General features: G+C 37.6%; 1 protein-coding gene across 1 annotated transcript in view; it reads left to right on the top strand.

Moving 5' to 3' along the window:
* The window catches only part of LOC306860308 (low-density lipoprotein receptor-related protein 1-like), a 139975-nt gene that overhangs the window by 44273 nt on the left and 71146 nt on the right, over positions 1–24556 (top strand). Inside the window, exons 3-6 of the mRNA XM_079401941.1 lie at positions 1638–1775; positions 16326–16445; positions 16532–16660; positions 16783–17037. Of these exons, the coding sequence (XP_079258067.1) occupies positions 1638–1775; positions 16326–16445; positions 16532–16660; positions 16783–17037 (642 nt within the window). The remainder of the gene's footprint in view (positions 1–1637; positions 1776–16325; positions 16446–16531; positions 16661–16782; positions 17038–24556) is intronic.

Raw genomic sequence — 24556 nt, 5'->3', positions numbered from 1 at the left:
GTCATGCAGATGCAAGGACTCTGCATATCAACTCTGAATTTTCTGCAGCAAATGTACATTTAATAAAAACAATGTAAGATTAATTTCTTTTAGTTTCCCAGGTTGCTGACCTCTGGTCTATGTAAAGCTTTGTAAATATCTGATACTGGTTTAACTCCCCTCATAACAGATGATAGATGGATGTTGTCATGTGATATAAATCAGAAACATTATAAATATGAAGCTGGAAAAGAGGAAGTACACAATGTTCTTTCCTGATTTTAGTGGAACAGCTGAAATTAAATTGCCTGGTTTGGAAAGATGGGGGCTTTGTGGATCCGGAATTTGTTGGTGTTGCTTTTCCACAGTAATGGAAGTATTCATTGTGATCTTTGGAGTCACATAAGTACAAAATCATTGTACTGTTATGGATAGATAGACCTATTCCTAGTCTCAAGATTTAACAATGTTCGTTATAATGTTTCTTCAAAATGTGCTAGCCTTTTAAAATTAAAGCTCTGTTGGGGCCTCCCACAGAAACATTTTTTCCAGTCTGTTTTTGCCAAGCTTTAATGAACCAAATAAGCACGTTGGCCCCTTCATTTCCGTCCCAGAAGATACTCACATATGTGCTATTAAGAGAGCAGAAAAACCTAATGGACCTTCAGAAGCAGTCGCGTGGTGCAATGCGAGCGGCGTTAACCCGGCTAAAAGACTGCTTCACTTCTATATGGGAGGTGAATTCCCCCTCCTTTTTTGTGTTTTTCTAAAATGGGTCAGCAGATGTTATGAGTAGAGGTGGAGGGAAAGAAAGAAAGAGGAGATGGAAGAAAAATATCCAAGACAAACAATTTGCTTTGCCGTGTGGGCCGCATGGAGGGAGAACGGCTCCGGCCAATAGCGATGCTCTAAATGGTTTACATTCACTTTGTTTTTTTTCTGAGCTGAGAGAGCAAGTTATAGTCTTACCAATAAGATTTTTAAACAAAAGACAATAGTTCTTTTGTTCTAGTCCTCAATTTTAACTTGTGAGTGTGTGTTTTATTTAACTCTTCTGGAGACTCTTGTAGTGTCTTCTAACTTCTGGAATATGTTATTGAGACTGTAAATATAATGTATAATGGACATTTGGAACACTGTTGTTATAATGAAGTAAAACTATAAAAAAAAAAAAAATGAAATAAAGCTGAAATATTTAATGAAACGATTTAAACTCGAACTTGGCTACCATCTAAAATCTAAGAAGTTGAAGTCACAAAAGCATATAACAAAATTACTAAAACTAAAAACGAAACTGAAAATATAAAAATAAAATTCAAAATATAATAGTATATAAATAATACTAACATAAAACTAATTTGAAACCAAATGCACCAATCGAAAACATTTTACAGCTGGGGAAAACTGTAATAAGGATGCAATAGACGTTTAAACCGAATGGTCTGGAACTCAAATCCACATGCTTTCACACTCTACCACATTATGAGTCTGTTGTCACTGTAGTGTGCAAATTATCATGCGTTGGATCACTCAGGTGTTAACTTTAACGTTCTAAAAGAAATAGACATGACTTGTTAAACTAGCAGTTAAATGAAGCTGCATCTCTTTGTATCGTTGCAGTGTGTTAACTTGTGTTTGTTTGCTGTGTACCTTTGCAGGCCATCACACCCAGGTGTCACAGTGCCCTCCCAACGAGTTTGAGTGTCGAGGAACAGATGTGTGCATTCACCTGAGCAAGCTTTGTGACGGTGTCCCGGACTGCACGGATGGACGTGACGAGGGGCCGCACTGTCGAGGTAACATATGCGTGCAGAACACATTCTGATCATGAACCGGAAGCTGAACTTACTTGCTTATTTTTCATCAAGTCTTTTTATTTTTCTTTGTCAAGTTGAAGTTGTTTGAAGTTGGGAATGGGATTGATGGGTTCTCTACAAGTCAGTTTCTACTTAATCCGTGCTAGTTCTAGTTAATACTGTTAACCAGTATGAGAAATCATCACCATCCCCATCCCAATCGGACCTGTGTGTATGTTCTTCACTCAAACAATCTTACATTTGTCGACTGTGAAAGTCTTTTTATGATTTACTTTTCAGTGCTGTTCTGTCAAATGCACAAATATAGGTGTCATAGTCTGACACAGATATATGATAAATATGGCACAGATGAACTTTTGTCAAAATGGTTGTGGCTTGAGTGGCTTTAGGCTGAAATACACTAGAGGACTATAAAAATCTTAAAAGATTTTAAAACACTAGGTATTGATGACTTTGTATATGCTTACAGAGGAAAAACTTTGCTTCATACATTAATCCTTCTACTGGATGTGATCATATTCTTTGTGTTCACACTAGGTGCTTTCGCACCGCGAAGTTCTAGGAACTAAGTTCTGGAACTAGCCTGCAGGGTAGTTCCTAGAGGACCAATTTCTCCCTCGCAGCAGGAATTCTGAAGCGGCCGACAGCGATGTCTTTTTGCGTGGTATTAACAAACGTCAACAACCGGTGAATGGAGGACGGAGGCTTTGGCCAATCAGCGTACACTTACGTCACTGATAGTTCCTAGAACTGTTTTTGACCCTACTCTGGAGTAGGATCTAATTCTAGTTTCTAGTTCGGGTGCTATGAAAAGGTTCTCGCGGTGCGAAAGGCCCTACTATCGCAGTTCCTGAAAGAGGACTCGCATTTTTGGTCCACTTAAGCTGTAATGGTGCCTCAGACCTCTTTGTGTTCAGACTGTTGCTTTTTGGATCTAGTCCAGTTCATTGTTTGATGGCTGAATTATGGCCTCCAAAACTGGAATATTTTTATCTTTTGCACAAAAATATAAGTTTCGTATACCTTTTGTAATATTTATTTGTAATTGTTTTCCTTGTTTATGTAATCGTGTCTATTTTATAGCACACAGGGTTTCGACAGGATTTTTAAGCTCAAATTTAAGACTCAAATTTAAGATTGTGTGATATATATATATATATATATATATATATATATATATATATATATATATAATGAAATAAAATGTCAAATTTTAAACCATTTTTAAGAAAAGCCAAAAATCAAATGTGTTAAATGATATTGATGGTTTAATGGCTGATTTAAAATCAATTATTATTTTAAACCAGCAGAAGGACTGTTAAAAATGCAAAATCATTCTCTGCCAGCAGGTGGCGCTTTCAGGACCGCATAAAGATAGACTTTGAAACGTGCGGTGCTCATATTTATCCAATAAAATCATAGCTTTTTTCATTTTAATCATTACATTAACCTATATGACAATTGTCTTTCTGTCCCCATTGTACTTTTTATGGCCTTAAATTTGATAGTTAAATTTAAGACTTTTTATGGACCTGCGGAAAAGGCATGCTGACATTGAGATAGAAAGAAAGAAAAAAATAAATAAATAAATTGGACAAATAAAATAAAACAAAATATAATAAACTGCTTTAAATTTTTCCAGGTACAGTTCAGGTATCCGTTAAATGCAGCATTTAAGTAAGAAATGTATTAATGAAATAAAAAAAAAAAAGCATATTATTAATCGTATGAATAATATAGATTCTACTGATTCTCATTAGGCTGCTGTACTAGAACTACAATAATGCACAGAGCAGTTGATATACATGCAATTTCTTTCCCAGATGTTTACATTCGTTTGAGACAAAACCAACTGTTTGTGAACCATGGGTGTTTTTGACAGTTAACAATAAACGCTAAAGAGAGTGTAGTTTAGCCCCCGCTGGGATGTGCGCGCTCGTATATCACAAAAAAAAAACTTTTAAACTGACGAGGCAAATAGCCACGTCTCTCTTACACAGTTTGGAAGCGGACAATCGGTTGAAATTAAAATAAACGAGTGTACTTTGTGAACAAATAATTTGAAGAGATCTGCCAGAAGCAGCCGCCACTATGAACAGCTGATTTATACGGAGACATCTGATGGCCAAATTACATCGGAATTACATCGGGCTGATTTGTGTTCACAATGCACGTTTTTAGCGAACCGTACCGTTAGCCGAAAGCGAACCGTACTCAGACCACCTCCCCAGATGGTCTCGGTTCGGTTGGCTTCTGAGTGGTCTGAGATCATTTGGAGTGTTCACATATGGGCCAAAAATCATACAAACCATGCTCAGACCCCTGGAAAAGACCAAGTGTGAAAACACCCTTATAGCCTTTTTTTATTTGACTTTTTTCATTGCTAGTAAAATCTCTTCCAGCAGAAGATATTTGTATTGTGTTCTCCAACTGTCTTTTAGACAGAGATATCATACTTATTGGCAGTCATGCCAAGGTCTGTGTTTGAAACTCCTGTGTCCACAAAGGTTTGGCTCCGGAGCATGGTTAGTATCATCCTCACATGAGATATCAGGCATTCATCTTGTTTGTGTCCAAAGTTCTAAGATACGCAGTCTCATCCGGCTGACCTGTATCATTAAAGTACTATAGCAAGTAATTGAAAGAAATCAGACTGACAGATAATCTCATTTTAAAAGGAAGGCTTAGACTTTGGGGTCAAATAAATCCCTGTAATGTTAGTCCTGGTCTATCTGCTGCTATCATTCTATACTGCTGGAATGTTAGAAAGACAGTCTGGGCCTGAGGGTTTAAAGGCCGAATAATAAATAATATACCTTCCTGACCTGGCATCTATCCAGCGCTTTGAGCCTAGACACACACACACACACACACTTCACTTGTCCTCCGGCTCAAATGCCGACCCTTTGAACCCAGAGGTAAGCACTCACCTACTCTTCCACACGAACCTCTCGCGTTCAGATGCACACAAACACATGCGCACATGCCTTTCCTGTTGGATGTTTGCTTGCTTCTGCTTTCACAGAAAAGTTTACAGTTTCACAAGCATTGCATTGTTTCTCCCGAACAGACGTGGAGATTGTGCAAGAAACACAGCTCAAGTGTTTTCAAAACACACTGTGTCAATTTGTATTTCTAAGTAATTATCAAAGATTTGTTGACAAGTTGGGCAAGAGGGAGGCATGCTTGAATGTATTACTGTGTGTGATACATCTGGCTGCTATGTTAACAATGTAGTGGGGTCAGCATCAAGAAATCAGTGATGGGAACTGCCGACCTCTGATATCAGCCGTGCCCGTGCTAGTCTGGATCATCTTATCCTGGGCTTTGTAAATTCAACCCCTCACTGAGCTGGGAACCGGTTTGATTGTGTTTTCCCTCCTGGCAGATTTAATTGGCTCCCTGCAGTCTTGATTTAATCATTTTGTACTAAAGTCTCTCGGAGATGTTTCAAGGTCTGTCCATTTCCTCCCGCTATGAAGATGCGGGCCAAAAACTGTCAGCCCTCTCCAAAACAACTTTCTGAGGAGGAACTGGAGATTTATAGTTTTCAAGCTGTAAGCCGCACTGAAAATTTGTACGAAAATGTCTCTGGTCAGCTCTAATTGCAGATTTGCTCAATTTTTTGGACTCTTCAAAATGGATTATATCACAACAGAGTGAAGGAACATTTTTATTCCAGGGCGTTAACTCTTTTTATTATGAAACCTGGTGACGTTTGTAGCTTTTGAAGGAAGGCAGAGCATTACGTATAGTGTTTAATTACTTTTTTGTAGGAGCTTATGTATGTGGATGCTTACAAATGTAGAATTCATCGTGCTAGCAACACAATTAATTAAGTGAGCTGTTTATAGTGGAAGTAGCTAACTACACTACTAATGTTTCACTGTAGTGTAGCTTTTTTTAAGCAGTTAGCAGTTTTAATTTGCAGTGAAAGTCTTCTTATTTAGAATCACAAAGTTTGATTCATTTTAGCAGTTCATATCATCATTTAAGTGTTTTGCGAGAGGTTTTTTAGTTTAATTTACATTATTAGCATTATTAATTCGCATCATCAGCCTTTTTTTGGCAAGTGTGTTTAGTCGTTCATTAGTTATCAGCATTATTTAGTTTCATTACCAAAATTCTTTAATATTATTGCCCCCTTATTTTGTTGCAGTTGTTTTTAGCTTTATAAGTTTCATTATTCATTGTTAGCACTCTCAATTTACATTTGTTTTGTCTTTTTAAGTAATTTTAATGTACACTAATGTTCAAATGTTTGGGGTCAGATTGGAAAAAAATAATACTTTTATTCAGTAAGGAATTGCATTCATCAAACGTAACATTTATATAATTGCAAAACATTCTGTTCTTTTGAACTATCTATTTATCAAAGAATCCTGAATATTTTTTTTTATCAGTTTCCATTAAAATAATGAGCAGCACAACTGTTTTTAACCCTTTAATGCATACCTCGGGTCTTTAGTGACCCGGGACATCATTCTCTACCCACTCCCTCCTTCATTTTTTAAAATTAGACATCAACTTTCTTAGTATTCCTCAATCTATTCATTACAAACAATATGACAAGAAAAAAATAGTAAAATATAAACAAAATGCCTGTTTTCTGATTCAATTTTTTTGTAAAAAGTGTATAGGGTCGCTAGGTATGTAAATAGACTCGAGGTATGTAAATGTAAGTATTTTTTTTCTGCGCAATTATATTTACATATCTGATGACTCAATACCTGCAATGCATCTTTATTCCTCGAGGTGGCACTGTTTGACACAATGCTGACGCGAGGTTTCACTCATAATTACAGCAGGCATAAAACAAACGAATATCATCAGCAAAAATTTTATTGGTTTGAATGGCTTTACTGCAGAGCAATTACTATTCACAATGAAATATAAATGTCACTGTCATTTGATGCCGGATGTGGTGAATATGCAAGTGATCAAAATATTGATTTTGAAGTCATTGAAAATGATAGTTTTGAGAATATGATTGAGATCACAAATATGAGCCAGATGCTGAACGAATTGGGGAAGTGTGCTCTGACGATGACAGCCAAGGTAACATCATCTGCTCAAATTGAACCCTTTTAAGTTTCAAACATTAATGAAATATGCTTTATTTTATTCTTCTGTAATGGTTCTTAAAATATCAAGAGAGTTTTTGTGCTATTGCAGCAGTTAGAGAGACTACTTTTCACTATTCTGCTGTCCTACTTTTTCATCATTGAATATCCTGTTTCTTTTAGAAATGTCACATTATAGGTTAAATGTTTTGCGAATGCAGTTGCGTTGACTTTATCTGCTAATGTGGCCACGGTGCCTGTGTTTATCATGTGTTATGCCTCGTATTAGCTGGCCGTTTCTCTGTTTGCTCATGTTTAGCTGACCTATTCACGCAGGAGGCTCTGCACACACGCAGGCAAATACGCAGCACTTGCAAGAACGATTAGCCCTTTAAAATAGAACTTTGCACTGCTATTGGCAAACTCCACTGTGCCTTTCAACTTTATCTGAGCTCAGCTTTGGCAACAGTATATCATTCTGGGCAATGGCTTATCCATTTGTTTCTATTCCGCTGTAGGGCTTCACAATGTTTTCACTGCTCTGATGGATGAGCTTGGCTCAGATCTCTGCGTATTATTGTGACAGAACAGGGAGGGCGATCAGGAGTATTGATTGGGCGGTGTACCACTCAGATAAATAGATAATTAATGTCATTTTTTTGTTTTGGTTTCAGCCATTTGAGTTCATCTTGAGGACACTCTCATATCAAACATAACAAGAGTTTTTGTCTAGTTAGGAGTCAGTGAACTTCACCATTGGTTTGTTTGTGTGTGCATGTCCCAAAACTGCTTTTTGCTGAAAGGTTTGTTCATGTCTTTCCCAATCATTCTTGAACAAACACACCACACATAGACCAAAGCTGAAGTTCATCAACCCCCTGACCTGACAAGAACCAAACACGCATTTGCACTCACACACACACACACACACACACAAGCATGCACAGACCTGCCAACAGACAGACAGCGAGATCTCAGAGGTGAGAAATATTACACACAAACATGCTATAAAGTGTTTTATAAAGTTTTATTTTATTTTTTTGCAGCAGAGTGGCATAATAGTTCATTTTCTTCACCAGTAGAACTAAATCCAAATTGCATTTTTGGACAGACTGCAGTGTTGCTATTAATTTAAAGGGAACCTATTAGGCAAAATTCACTTTTACGTGGTGTTTGAACATAAATGTGTGATGGCAGTGTGTGTACACAACCACCCTTTAACAAAAAAATTCACCCGTTCCTTTTTTTATCTTTTAATCCCCATAAATCATAAGTGTCTCAGAACAAGCCGTTTGCAGAATCCGTAAAATGTGATGTTTTAAATGCATTATTTCAGCACGATGGACATAATCAAAACCAACAGATGTTTTTTGGCAGAGTATGAGGTATGAGCAGTAAAGGCACAGCCCTATTCTGGAAAAGGGGGTGCATTTGCATTTAAAGAGACATGCACGAAAACAGTGTTTCTGCTTCCACTCAGAACAGGCATTTTCAAAAAAGATATAATAAATTAACTTTGGGGTATTTTGAGCTGAAACTTCACAGACACATTCTGGGTACACCTGAGACTTATATTACATATTGTAAAAAGGGGCATAATAGGTGCCCTTTAAATGCAACTGCTATACACTATCATTCAAAAGTTTGGAGTCCGTAGGATTATTTTTAATGAATTATTTTATTCAGCAAGCACACATTAAAGTGATTAAAAGTGACAGTAAAGACAATTTTACAATGTTACAAAACATTTCTAATTCTAATAAAAGCGGTTTTCTTTTTAACATTCGATTCATCAAATTAATCCTGAAAAAATAATCAAATTGAATATAATTATAAGTTTAAATAATTTACTTAAAAAGAGAAGAATTGATCTGATTATAAATTAGGTTATTAATATATATGTATTTAGTATTATATTGTGTATTTAGCTAACAATTTATTTCACCACACAGAAGTCTATATAAAGTAGTGCACAATGAGTTGAAAACAAGTGAGTTATCAAAAATGAATCCCTTTTAACCAGTACATTTAAATGGAGCAGTCTGGACTGACTCACTGAAATGAATGAATTGACTTCCCAAAGCTGTTTGAGAGTTTAGGAATGTGCTTGTTTAGTGCCTCAGTTTGCTTGGCTATGAGTAAATGTGACAGATACAGTGATGTAGCGTTTTGTAATGCTTTACCGCTACTTGTTGTATAAACTAGATTTTACTGGAACAGCTGTGCTCAATGCTGTCACGCAACTGAATAATGCAGTTAAGTTAGTAGCATCTCTGCTTCTAGTTAGTTATTCCCTAAACTGGCCTGGTCTCCCACTCGTCAACTGAAATATTAATGGAAATCACAAGTGCCAAAATGGGAAGCATGAAATTTTCAGCCATTTCCTGTTCTCCTTATGAAGCATGCAGGATGTGGGTCCTGATCCTCTGCTTGTGCTTGAGAACGAGAGAGCTGGATGTTCAGTAACACAAGATGTTTCTGAAGAAGTTTTCCTGCTCCAGACATAAGGAACAGATCTGATCTTGGACCTGCTGTTAATAGTAGTGTTGTAACAGGTTGAGTGGTTCGCATATGGTGCGGTTGAACACTGATTTTAGGTCTGGCTGCCAGTGTTTTTGTAGCTGTCGTCTTCGAGAGATCCTGTGGTTTGGTATTATATCTTCTCTGTCTCGCTCTTTATTTTCTTGCTTTCTGTATCGTTTTTTTTTTTTAGCACTTCAGTGTTAATTATAGCGGAATGTTGGCTGCACTCTTACGGTTACTTGAAATGATCTTCGAAAAAATCATTTCCGTTGCCCCAATAAACCACAAACACGTGGGATGCATTCCAATCTAAATACCCGCAAGGCATGGCTGTGGGAATTGGAGACTGCACTTGCCAATTGGAGGTAAATTCCTGCTCAAAGAAATATTCCCAGGATCTCAATGCGTGTGGAAAACCTGGAAATGTCAGTGATTTTAAAAGTGCGCTTTGGAAAAATAAACAAAAAATTGTCCATTCCTATTTTGTGGAACCTCTTAAAAAAGATGATTATCCAGTGATCACAAATGATGGGATTACTTTTGATTTCATGGAATCCAAGAGAAGCTTTATAACTTCAAAGCCCCACATTGTGTTCAAGAATATTCAAAGGCCCTAACACTTTTTTTACATTATTCTAGTTCTTCTTTTTTTTTGTAGTTTTGGAATATTGTAATGGTTGTCCTATTTTAAATATTTTTGTCACCTTGTGGCCCCTTTGCTGAGGTCCCCTAGTGGACCCCGGTCCCCTGGTTCAGAAACTCTAAAGGTGTGTTCAGATTAATGTCTTTTGACTACATTTGTGACATACTTCAGAAACTGTTTAGACTTGTACCTCAATTCGTAAAATATACAAAACAAACCCAGTGTTGATAAAATTGACTTACATAGACATCAAAGGGTGAAGCGTTGTACATTAGTCCATACATTTCCATTTTAATCCTTAACTGTCAGCGCATTTTCACTTTGTTTTTACAAACTCTGCTGCTGAACTTGAATTTAACCAGCAAACATTCCACTACTAGGTCCATGTCAAATCTGTGCCTGCAGAAAGTCCTGCAGATGTTATTTATGTCACACTTTGAATATTCATAATTATTCAATTTTTGAATTCCATAATATTTTCAGCTACTCAGAAAAGTGTAGTACACACATTTTACCTACAGGAAAATTATTTTACTCACCAGTTCAAGTTGTTCCAAATAGTGTTAATTTTGTCAGCTATTTCAATTTTAGTCTTAGTCCTGTGTTAAAATGTCCTTGTTAGTTTTTATCATATTTAGTCAACCTTATCCTATTTAGTAGACATTTTAGCAATAAGATTATTATTAATTAACCGTACAGTATTAATTTTGGCAGTCATTTTTAATTTAGTCTTACTCAAATGTACATTTTAGTTCTATCATATTTAGACAACTTTGTCCTGTTTTTGTTTAGTCAAGTCAATGAAATGTATGAACATTTTAGTCAGGTTTTAGTCAATTAAATCTTAGTCACATTTTCGTCATTCTGTATAATGGTTAAACTGATAAAAATGATTTTTGCTCAAAATTATAATCGTAATTGTTGTCATTGAGAAGTTTACTTTTGCACTTTCACCAGTAAGCACAAATCAATAGAATGTGGACTCATAGTGTATTTTACCTCATCTTGTGTACTGATTTATTATAGGCTTTTTATTATATAAATTAATACCAAAGACTTATGCAATCTCTCTGTCTACATTATGAAAACAGCTAAAACAAATGAATAATATTATAACAGTGAAATTCCTAGTAATTCCACTAATTCCAAATTGCAATAGCTTATTTCTCTATTAAAACAACAGCGGCTGACTAAGTGCATTTATTCAGCGATCACAATAGTCGAGATCTCATGACAGAACACAGACTGGCTGAGTGACACTTTATTTTTGATCGCGTAACTCCAGCTCGTTTGTCGGTGTTTTCATGTCATCATCGGCCGCGCTTCACATGGTTGCCAGATTGCTTAAAGGGGACCTATTATTCCCCTTTTGACAAGAAATAAAGTAAAATAGGTCTTTGATGTCCCCAGAGCGTATGTGTTAAATTTTAGCTCAAAATACCCCACAGTAAAATTTTAATAGCTTGTTAAAATTGCCACTTTTTAGGGTATGAGCCAAAAATCTGAGTATGTTGCTTTAAATGCAAATGAGCTGTTTCTCCCGGAAAAGAGGGCGGCGCTTCAAGAGCTCAAGCTCTTGCAAATAAACATTCCACTATTAGTACAAGCCTGTTATCTTTACAGAAAACATACTCTGTTTCAAAGTCAGTCATTTGATTATACTGTGCAAAATAAATTCGCGTTTATGAATTACACAGATGGGAAGCACGGCAGGATAAAAATAACAACATGGCTGATCTCATGCTTTTTAAGACCCACTTCTGATTATTAGCTCGACAACTTCAAGCGATCGACTCACATTGCTTTCATATGCAACTTTTGACTACCACATTCCTATTTAAGATCATTCTGGTAGCACTTGAAGGCAGCATCAGTGAAAATAGGCAGAGCTGTTTTCAATGATAGCTTTAGCAATTAGCCTTACAGAGTGCCAAGATGCTCTTTCGGAAAGGCCATTTAGAAAACAAACGCGTGATACTTACTTTGTCTGGAGCTGACGTTCGAGCACGAAGCGTTGGTATTGATTCCTAAACATTTATGGGACGTTGCTGATTTTTTCCGGGATATTTCCTTAAAAAATTAAATTTAACCACAGTTTCCTCGGCTCAGAGGGGGGGAGATTATGGTGACTCCTATGTTCATTAGTGCATCCCAAAACACAACACTTGTAATGCCTCTTTGGTGCTGACATTGTATATCTCCAGTAATGGCGGACCGCAGCTTCTCACTCAGGGCTGTGTTTATGCTAATAGGGCAGAGAGCGTCACAAATGGGCAGGACTTTTTCCCCTCAGTGACGTGAACTGAGGGAGAATTTGAAACGCCTCGTTTGGAGAGACTGTTCATGATTTATTGTTTTTTTTATAAAAAAATAAGTTGGTGGATTTTTAACATTATAGGCTGGTTGTTTTCACACACTGCAGCCACACAACTGTGTTCATACACCTTATTATAATAGGTCCTCTTTAAAATAAGCAAACCTCCAGGCAGAAAATGTATCCATGTAACAGCATAGCTCTGATTTGGTGATTTGAACACTTATTATCTGGCAACCGCACTCATGAAAGCTCGCGTAGTAGAGGCGTGTACAGCAGTCTGTAATAACATTTTGTCTCCTTTTTCCAAACCTAGTTTAACCAATCCGATGATGACTTCGAAACTCCTGAAGTGCTTCCAGCTAAGTGTGCCATATGCATCAGACGTTTTGACAACGTTCCGTGGGCGTGACGTCACGTCTGAGGCTGAGACTATTCCAAAACTAAGTGTTTTTTTTTTTTTTTTTTTTTTTTTTTTTTCTTCTTCTGTTAAACATAAAAATATATTTTGAAGAATGTGGATAACCAAACAGTTGCTGATCCCCATTGACTTCCATAGTATGGAAAAATTACTATGGAATTTAATAGGTACCTGAAACTGTTTGGTTACTAACATTCTCCAAAATATCTTCTTTTGTATTTAGCTGAAGAAAGAAAGTCATACAGGTTTAGAACAACTTTGGAATGTACATTTTGGGGTAAACTATCTCTTTAAATTTATTCTGCAAAATTTACCCTCAAAATCAGCGCAGAAAATACAGAAAAAGTCTAGCGCAGAAAATACAGAAAAAAGACCTGACAGTTTTTTGGGTAGCCAACGCTACTCCCCGAACGCCCTCAGCTCTGTAGTAGTTTGTGGGTGTGAGGTCAGTGTATGAGCTGTGGTTGGATTGTATGGGGGAATTGATTCGATACAGGCCGTAGTGTTTTGCCTGCACATCTTCCTCTCTACACATTCCACAAAAGCCCCATTGTACCCCTCTGTGCCACAGGCTTTTGTGTGATGAGGACTCTCGTTGTCCCTGTGCGTACATTTGTGTGGTTGAGTCTCTGTAGGAGAAAGACAGGACAGAGAGGAGGGGAGTTGCAATGTATTGTGGGCCAATTGGACTTGGAACATTGTGGGTTCTCCAAATCATAACTGACCGAATGCCTTATGGTGGCACTGCTTCATCTAGTTTTCTGTCATTTATGATCATGTGACACTGAAGACTGGAGTAATGGCTGCTGAAAATTCAGCTTTGTCGTCACAGGAATAAATTACATTTTATTTTGTTTTTTTTACTTTAGAACAGATTTTCTGCCTCAAATGCATCTCCAGTGACAGTTTATGATTAGATTTTCTTGTGAAAGATCTTGTAAATTATTATTTAATTTGAGGTTGGTTGGATCATGATGCACCTAACAAGACTCATCGGATCATGTTTAAACGTGTATTTAGCTCTGTCAGCTTGTGATCAGATCAAATGAGAGGGATGTTCCCAGTATAACAATCTTTTAGGATTATAAAGGAGTTCCTTAAGTAAATATTACCATTGTGATTTTGTACTTCCCTGAACCGTTCTCACATTAACATATCAGACAAAATCACTGTTTTGATGGATGTGGCTTTCCCAGACCTGTGTGTATCCGGTGGGCACGTGGAAACTTGTTTTTTGTCTGAGTAAAGCCGCAGTCTGAGTTCACACAAAGGTTGGTGGACAGTGATACAGTGTTTGGCAGCACAGCAATACCCACAGTATAAAACCAAGTGCACTCATCTGTGTCCAGTCAAACCTTTTAATCATACGCTCTGTGTGTATGTGTTTTTGGTTGGTTGAGCAGTGAAGCCCCTGTTGCGCTTTCATATTTTGCCAAGATGTCCTAAAGGTGTCTTTAAGAGCATTAAAGGCTTTTCACTGTACACCGCACGCATGGAAATCACGTACGACAAGCCGTTTTCAGAAATATCAAGTATCAATTACCAAGTGTCACATTTTGCAGGTATGTAAGAGACACTCATAACAGACTAAGGCTGATCCTTTGGTGGTTTTAAAGGTGCCATTGAGTGGAAAACTGTATTTACCTTGGCATAGTTGAATAATAAATGTTTTGTACATGGAAATGACATACCATGAGCCTCAAACACAATTGTTTCCTCCTCCTTATGTAAATCTCGTGAATGCAAAAGACCACTGAAAAATAGGCGAATCAGAACATAACACCGACTGTGACGTTACAGTCGGGATCACTAATAGTTACGCCCCCAACATTTGCATATACCCGCCCATATTCTAGGCCAGCCGAACCTGCACAGCCGAATCATCAGAAGTTCTGCAGATATTGTAAAGTAAAGTGAGGACAACAGCGAAAATGGCAGATCATGGAAATAAATGTTATGTTCCAGGCTGTGCAGGGGATGTGAAGTGCAGGGATGAGTTGGTGTCTGTATTCAGAAAGGCACGGAAAGCAAACAATGCATTCTAATAAAATAACGCGTGCCACTAAAGGGACATGGTTAGCTCCTTGCTAGCGGTAGCCTGTTACATTACAGTACATAAGATTAACAGAGTAAGGAGAGATGACTGAGGATGATGGCGAATGATTTACAGATCCTGAGCACCACAGACAAGCGTCTGATCTTGTAAAATGTGTGGGAAGTAGTGCCGCTGTAGTTTACACAGAGCATATGCGATTGTGAATCTTGAAAGTGAAAAACAATTGTGCATTTCAATGCCCCGCATATTATATATACAGGCTTACATATACATATACAGGCTTCCTGATGCCCGCATTTTATATACAATTACTCAACGATATAACTGCGAGAGAAAGTTTTGAAATATATGTTTTCCCTGTGTTTCCTTCCTGCTGTGAGGGCTACTGTAATGAGCCGCACTGTGAAACAGCCAATCAGAGCAGAGCTCAACATTATTATTCATGACCCTTCCAAATAAGGTAATAACAGACCATTTCATTCTAAGGGCAAATCCTAGGGTTTAAAATGGACATGTAGAAACGTTTCTGGAGATTTTTTGCCCTTCTATGTAGATTTACAATACTGTATCAATGCATTCTATGGCACTTTTAAGTAGCTGGTCAACCAGCTGTAGGTTGATTTTGTTTGGGGGTGGTGTCAGGGTGGTCTGGTTTATCTGGTTAACTAGAAAAACAACTTGAAAAAAGCTAGATGACCTGCTTAACCAATTTTGAGATAATTTGACCTGGTTTTGTTGAAAATAAAGCTGGGCACTATTTTGAATGTTTACAATATATTTAAATATTATTTTGTTGCTGATATAAAATTATCATTGTGAATATCACAATAATTTTAATGCTATTTTTATTCGACTATTAAGATTCCAATGATTTGATTCAATGATTCAGTTTACAAAATGATTCCGTGATTTATCCACACTCAGAATGTGGCATTTTTCTTTCTTTTTTAACAAATATTTTATTGTACATTTATAAATAAATGTTGTTGTTTTTGTTATTTTTACCATATTGTTGCACATAAAGTTTAAATCTCCATGCTTATTGTTCCTGTGTTCATTTAGTATTCATTTAGGCCTATATTATTTACTTTATTATTTAATTTTATTATTTAAAAAAAAAGTTTTACTCATATTTTTAAATAAAAAATTAATTAAATCAATCATTTATAATATAATATAATACAAAACACAATTGTATCAATTGCTGGATTTTTGCTGGAATTTGAATTTATTTATTTTTTCAAAATATAAGTAAAACTACTTCTGTTTTGAAATAAAAAATAATTCAAATTAATGTATTATATTATCCATCCATACTTTCTCCAAACTGCTCATCATCTGTAAGGTCTCTAGGTATTACATTACATTATATTATATTACAAAATCTGACAAATGGCGTGAATTTGTCCAGTCCTACTTTCCAGTTTTTAATCTCTTCTGTCCAATATTTAATTTGGATGTGGATGTTTCTCTGCTAACTATCTGTTCTCTCTGTTTCCTGTGCTATAGAGTATGCTCACAACTGCACCATCATGGGCTGCCAGTACAACTGTTCAGTGACGCTGTCAGGTCCAAAGTGCTACTGCTGGAACGGCTATGAGGTGGGAGAAGATGGAAAGAGATGCAAAGGTGAGCTTTTGAATGATTTTGATTTTGTAATTAAGTGATGACTGTAGAAGTATTGAATGGGAAACATGTGGCTTTCTCTGTGTCAGACTTTAACGAGTGTGCAGTGTACGGGACTTGCAGTCAGACATGCACAAACACAGATGGCTCCTACACCTGCAGCTGTGTGGAGGGCTACTTGCCTCAACCAGACAACCGTTCCTGCAAGGCCAAGAACGGTATGAACGGAACATAGTTTCTGCTGATCCTTTGTTCTTTTTTTGTCTTGCTCGCTGTGTGGTCAAATCCTTTTTGTTTTGTAAGGACAAGGCCTCACCGTGTTTTCCCATCTATGTTTAAGACCCTGTGGATCGGCATCCATACCTCCTCATAGCCAACTCACAGAATATCCAAGCCACCTCTCTGAGCGGAGCCAATCCCATCTCCATCAACACCAAGCAGACCACCGCTATGGACTTTATCTACGCCCAGGAGACCGTGTGCTGGATCCACATGGGAGACTCCCCCACTGCCACCCAACTCAAGTGTGCCAAATTCCCCAATGCCAAGAGCTTCACGGAGGAGAATACCATCAACATCTCCCTCAGCCTGCACCGTCAGTACCATGTTCTTACTTGTGTGTTTTACATGAATGTCAGTTGTCGGTTTGGGTAAAAAAAAAACATGAACTTATGAATTTATTTGTTAAGGCCTTCATGGTTTACAAGACATAATTAGATGAGCTTCCTGGTTTAGGTTGAGCCTGTGATTACAGATTTGTGCTGCCAAAATAATAGTTTATGCAGAAGTTGTCATTATTTACAAACCCTCATTTGAGGCCCTTATGACTTACACTACCATTCAGACGTTTGGGGTGCATAAGTTTTTCTAAAATATTTTTTGAAAAGAAGTCTCTTGCTCACCAAGGTTGCTTGTATTTGTTTAAAAATACTATAAAACATTAGTATTAAAATAATTACAAAATTAAAATCACTAAATATTATTACAATTTAAATAACTCTCTTCTATTTAAATGTATCTTAAAATGTTAAAGCTGAATGCTGAAAACAGTTGTGCTGCTTAATATCTTTGTGGATTCTGTGATGAATAGATATTTCAAAGGAACAGAATTCATTTGAAATATACATCTTTTGTAACAATGTAAAAGTGTTTACTGTCAGTTTTGATCAATTTAATGCATCCTTGCATTACTTACATATTTACTTTCACGGTGCATGGTTTCATGGTTCATTCCAATTTTCCATTCCATTTCCGAAAGAAATTCACATGATTTTGGAAAAAAGTTAAGTTGTGCTCTTTCACATGACGTGTCTTTGGCCCCAGGTTGTCATCTGCAATGACAGAGAAAGGTCTTTACGTATGTATGTCAGTATTTATTACTTTTGATTGGGCTCAGTCTATGATTAGTCTTAATGTTTCTCTGGAAAACACATAATTAGTGTCTGATGACATGCTCTTTGCAGTGACATGCCGACAGTGACGTGTTTTTTCTAGATTGTATAACACAATAACTGTGATTTAGGATGTCAAAGATACACGGTTTACTGCCAAAACTATTGCACCAATTGCTACGACACCTTTCATAACGTATAACATCAACCGTTACATCAACTGTTACATCACCTAGACATTCCTGCCCTGTAGGGAGTTTCTGTATTATTAGGTCTGTCTTATTTGCCACCTGGTCTGGTTTTGTTCCTACTGTAGCTGTGTTCAGGCAAGATTAAACGTCCTGCTGGTTTTCTAGAGTAGTGTGGGAAAATATTTCCCTTGCATGTTGACTGCTAAAAAGGCTTTTCCAAAGTTCTGACACCCCAGTCCAATGAGTCCAACCACAAAGTGCGTCATGATCACAAGTGTTGGGAAAAAGAGGTCAGCATTGAACTGTACTTCTCCATATAACTTCCTTACAACAGAATGTTATGCTCACATGGCACTAAATAATGCTGGCCTGCATTTTACAACATGGCATGTCATCAACACCCAGATACAATAGTGTACAATAGATACATGCATGCATGTAGATATACATGGGTAGTTATGCATTACATCATATTTTATATATTATTTATTTATTTAGTCATTTAGCAGACGCTTTTATCCAAAGCGACTTACAAATGAGGACATAAGAAGCAATCAAAACCAACAAAAGAGCAACAACGTGTAAGTGCCATTACAAGTCTTGGTTAGCCTAACGCAGTACAGGTAATTATTATTATTCTTTATTTTTAATTTATTTTTTAAATAAAAAGACATAGATAAAATAAAATTAGAAAAGAGAGTGCTAGAGTTAGAGGGTCAAGTAAAGATGGAACAGATGAGTTTTTAGCCATTTCTTGAAGATGGGCAAGGATTCGGCTGCTCGGATTGAGTTGGGCAGGTCATTCCACCAGATAGGAACAGTTAATGAAAAAGTCAGTGAAAGTGTTTTTGTGCGTCTTTGGGATGGCACAATAATGTGTCGTTCACTTGAAGAACGCAAGCTTCTAGAGGGCACATAAGTCTGAATTAATGAATTTAGGTAAAGGGTGCAGAGCCAGTGGTGGTTCTGTAGGCAAACATTAATGCCTTGAATTTAATGCGAGTAGCTATTGGTAGCCAGTGCAAATTGATGAACAGAGGTGTGACGTGCGTTCTTTTCGGCTCATTAAAGATTAATCTTGCAGCGGCATTTTGGATTAATTGTAGAGGTTTAATAGAATTGGCTGGAAGACCTGCCAATAGAGCATTGCAATAGTCAAGTCTGGACAGAACAAGAGCCTGAACAAGGAGTTGTGTTGCATGTTCCAAGAGATATTACAATCAACATCAAGATTTTTGTTAAAAGTGTGTGGGTATGTATGTGGGTATAGATGTATATGTATGTATATGTGTATATATATATATATATATATATATATATTTGGGGTGGAACGGTTCGCGGAAAAAATTTGAACCGTACGGTTCTCTCCACACACGGTTCGGCACGCCCTAGGACCGCTGTTCAACTTTTCAACTGTTCAACAACGCATCTGCAATATGGCTTGTTATAAATAACACGTAAAAAAAAAAAACGGCTAATGTATGCTTCAGTTGATGGATGCGCATTCTGGCTTCCCAGTGCATTACAACAACAGCGATGGGGGGGAAAAAAAAAAAAAAGTGGATGTCCTCTTGTTCAATGCGAGTGCCATATGCTGGAATATGAACATTTATTCTGTCATCACCCGAGTGCTGATAGCGCACGCTCACAAGTGAGACCTGAACAGCACACGTTGATATCTATGTTTAAACTAAACTCTTGTAATCTTAGCCAGTTTAAACATTTAAGAGCCAGAGAATGCGAGCTTGTGTGCGCAGTGAGAAGATTTGTGCGTGCGCCCATCAGAAGCGCGCACAAATATTAAGCTCTCTGAAGTATTGTGTTTGAATGGACAAATTCACACAAAAATTATGTCAAAATGCCCGTCTTGGTAAGTATTCTATAGCAGACATAGCCGGCTGAACGTACAGTATTAGTGCATTCTCTTAAAGTGACAGCACTTTCTTAATATTAATCAAACAGCAACAACAAAGAAATCACTCACTGCTCTTGATTGAATAATTTTTTTTATCCCCGGTGGGGCAGTGGCGGCTGCTGCTCTTTCAAAGAGGGGAAGCTCATTTTCGGCCTACATCATAAAAATTGTCCATTTATTTATACGTAAATTCTGCCATCGTGTGCTGTACTGTATGAATGAATGAATGAACAAACGATCTAAAAAAACATTAAACTCGATGGAGGAAATGTGGGAATTAGGTTAAACTGAAACAAGGAATGTGGTGTATAATTGTGTGAAACGTATAATGAAAATTGGCCAGCAATTTCGCCAAGCAATTATCAAGAAATAATTATCAAGAAATAACTTGCAGCAGTTTGTCTTTTGACTACACTAGCAAAGTCCACTATGGGACTGAGCTCGAATCAGTGTTGCCAACTTCTTTCGATGGAAAGTAGCTAAAGCCAGTTTGAAAAGTCGCGAAATGTCGCCAGATGACGTCATGCGCTAATTAGCATATTCATTACGTCATTGCGTCATATTGCCTTTTACATTTGTTTGTCTCTCTGTGCTCATACTGTATTTTAATGCAGCCAAATTCTCAATAAAACTGTTTTCCTTCATATATTTTACTGTTTATGTTGTCAGTCAACGGGATAAATATGAAATAGTGACTGAAACGCAGCCCTTTAAGAATACATAACCAGCTCTCCCTCCCAAGAAGTTAGTCTGCACAAAAATCCTAATTTATAATCGAGCGTCGTCTGATTAAATCAAATAATACACACAAGATAAGACAAGACAATTCCTGTGCTGTGATTTCGGCTATATTTGCATGTAAAATTAGAGAAGCAACATAATATCTATTTGAACTGAACGCGCTGCTCCTCTCAGCCGCTCACTGAACAGAGAAAGAGGTGCGTGCGCGCTCACCTCGCGCCGTAGCGGCAGTACCAGCGATCACAGAGACTCGCTAAGGTTTGTCAAAGAAGTCGCTAGATTTGTCGCTAGTCACTTTTGGGGAAAAAGGTCGGGTGGTCTGAAAAGTCACTAGGGTGGTCTGAAAAGTCGCTAAATTGGCAACACTGGCCCAAATAGCTTCAGCATCAGCGACTTCTTATAGGACACAATCGCTGTCAATCAAAAGGAGATGCAGTCTTTCGACAAACCCTCCAATCATCACGCAGAAGCCCGGAGTCCAGCCCCGCCCACTCCTCCATTCACCGCCAGAGACGCTGAGCGTCCGGGGGCGGGACATAATCTCAGCATTTATCCAATGACCGTCTAGTTTTGAAGCACTGAAAAAAACTGTTCAAAGCAGCTCCATAGAAGTCAATGGACGCTGGGCTTCAACAGGCAAATACACTGATGCTACGGGAATATATGAGAAGGAAATCGAGTCACCTGCTATATGTAGCTGATTCTGAACGAACTCGTCTCTGAGATGAACGTGTTCTAACGCATTTTTAATCAATAAAATGTTAACACAATAGTACATGTTTGAGCACTAATTTTTTGACATTATAGGGGAAGCCGAGCTTCCCTTGCAGTCTTAAAGAAATCCCCACTGCGGTGGGGATAAAAACATCCCGCCCACCTGCTCCGATGTTCAGATCTAAATCAAATGATTCGCGATATGTGCTTTGAAGTCCCGATCTGAATCAAATGTGTCATGCTTTGAAGTCCCGATCTGAATCAAATGTGTCACGCTTTGAAGTCCCGATCTGAATCAAATGTGTCATGCTTTGTAGTCCCGATCTGAATCAAATGTGTCACGCTTTGAAGTCCTGATCTGAATCAAATGTATCACGCTTTGTAGTCCCGATCTGAATCAAATGTATCTGGATTGGAGTGCTTCGAAACATTTTTGTAAATCATTTTGCTACGCAATGGTTTAACTGATTTGTAGTTTCAAAAAGCTCCGTTAATACTTTCTTTCGCTTTCTCTATATAATTTATTCGTTGTTTGAAAAACCATGCAAATGAAATCATTATAATTAATAGGCCTAATTTACAGTGTTTTTATTAAACCTTTGGGGGGGGGGGGTCTTTTTACATGCCCCGCTTGTAGTCACCACTTTTAAACTCTCCTGTGTGTTTTTGCGTGCACGCTCTGGTTTCGAATTACAAAACCACAAGTTTATTTACGTGTTTTTGCAGTGTTGAGTATTGTAGCCAATCACAGGCATCTCTGTTGAAAGCAATGGCCAGTCAGAGGTGTTTTCTGTAGGTTAATCAGAAGAATCCCCTCTGAACTCATTTTTTGTTTTCGTAAGTTTACAGAGTTCTAGATGCTTGTAGATTTACCTAATATAAAAACCGCATACACACGGTATAAATAAGAGATTGATTGTGTAGTTAGTCATTGATTTATCAGGAGTTTTCGCATACAGAGTAAATTCAGAGTAACAAAACTACAACAGCAGCAAGTCTGTGTTGGCTGAATATATTTAGCAGCTTCTTTTAAGGCAATGTTTAAAAAATTTAGTTTTTAGAATAAATCGAAAAATACTTAAATATTTAATGCATTACTATTTAATTATACTTGCTATACTACTTCAGTACAGTATAATACTAAAATTTGTTATAATCACCATTTTATAATAAATTCTAAATAAAGACCTGAAACCTAGGGAGTGGAAATGGCGTGAGGAGTGATCCTCTGCTGTGTGTTTTTGTCACCTTTTTCGCCCATGATGTGTTTGCATCCCTGTTAATTGCTTGGTAACACAAATTGCTAATCAGCCAATCACATGGCAGCAACTCCATACATTTAGGCATCTAGATGTGGTGAAGACTACTTTTGTTGTTGTTTTGTTGTTGGTGCCAGACGGGCTGGTCTGAGTATTTCAAAAACTGCTGATCTACTGGGATTTTCACGCACAACCATCTCTAGGGTTTACAGAGAATGGTCCGAAATAGAGAAAATATCCAGTGAGCGGCAGTTGTGTGGACGAAAATGCCTTGTTGATGTCAGAGGTCAGAGGAGAATGGGCAGACTGGTTAGAGATGATAGAAAGGCAACAGTAACTCAAATAACCACTCGTTACAACCAATACCATCTCTGTTACGCACAGCACGTCGAACCCTGAAGCAGATGGGCTACAGCAGCAGAAGACCACACCGGGTGCCGCTCCTGTCAGCTAAAACGTTGCCTGGTCTGATGGGTCTCGATTTCTTCTGCGACATTCAGATGGTAGGGTCAGAATTTGGCATAAAGAACATGAAAGCATGGATCCATCCTGCCTTGTCTCAACGGTTCAGGGTGGTGGTGGTGTAATGGTGTGGGGGATATTTTCTTGGCACACTTTGGGCCCCTTAGTACCAATTGAGCATCGTTTAAACGCCACAGCCTACCTGAGTATTGTTGCTGACCATGTCCATACCTTTATGACTACAGTGTACCCATCTTCTGATGGCTACTTCCAGCAGGATAATGTACCATGTCACAAAGCTCAAATCATCTCAGACTGGTTTCTTGAACATGACAATGAGTTCACTTTACTCAAATGGCCTACACAGCCACCAGTTCTCAATCCAATAGAGCACCTTTGGGATGTGGTGGAACGGGAGATTCGCATCATGGATGTGCAGCCAACAAATCTGCAACAACTGCGTGATGCTATCATGTCAATATGGAGCGAAATCTCTGAGGAATGTTTCCAACACCTTGTTAAATCTATGCCACAAAAATTAAGGCAGTTCTGAAGGCAAAAGGGGGTCCAATCCGGTACTAGTAAGGTGTACCTAATAAAGTGGCCAGTGAGTGTATATAAAATCTGTTTTGTTTTCATTGTGAGTGTACACAAATGAAAGCAGACCTTTATACAGTGATTATTAATAAGACAATAAGTGTTTAAAGTTGATTCTGCTGGTATAAGGAAATAGTTGAAGTGATCACGACGGAGCGCATGCGCACAAAAAAACCCCACACATCCGTTCCAGCATTGCTAACTTGAAAAACTTTAATACAGTTGCTTTAATAGGAGTCAATCTATATAGTGTTTTATTTTTATATTTGTTCATTCAATTTATTGAATGCTCCTGCTAAATACACCTATTGTAGCCTACCTGAAAATAAAACTGTTTATTTTATTTATATATTGTGTTTATTTGTAATGTGTATCTTTGTTCTCATTATTTAATAACAAAGATAAAATAATGACAAAGATTTATCTTCACCCACTTTGGCCTAAATATCCACCATCCTTTTTTATATTGTGTTACCTTATAAGGCTTTATAATAGGGAAATTAGTTTGGCTGTAATGCTCAAACAACTTGCAAAATAGAAAAACCAACATGACAAAGAATCGTGATTAAAATCATGAATCGTGATTTTTTTTTTTTTTTTTTTCGTGGTATATTTTTGCCATATTGCCCACCCCTCGCCAAGGGGGACCAAACCCATCACCCAGCCCAATCCATTCACTCACCCAATAAACCCCCCTCCGCGATTGTGCCCTTGTAACGCCATTTCGCCCCTGCCCCTCCGGAGGTCTGTGCACGCCACTGCTGTGTCCGATACGATATCGATACACGTTTAAATTGAATTACGTTTAAAATTGAGTAGAAAAGTGAGGTTTCTAAAAAAAATA

The sequence above is a fragment of the Barbus barbus genome (genome assembly GCF_936440315.1).
Source record: "Barbus barbus genome assembly, chromosome: 41".
NCBI lineage: Eukaryota > Metazoa > Chordata > Actinopteri > Cypriniformes > Cyprinidae > Barbus > Barbus barbus.
Note: the sequence above shows the minus strand (reverse complement) of the source record. Positions and strands in the feature narration are given on the sequence as shown.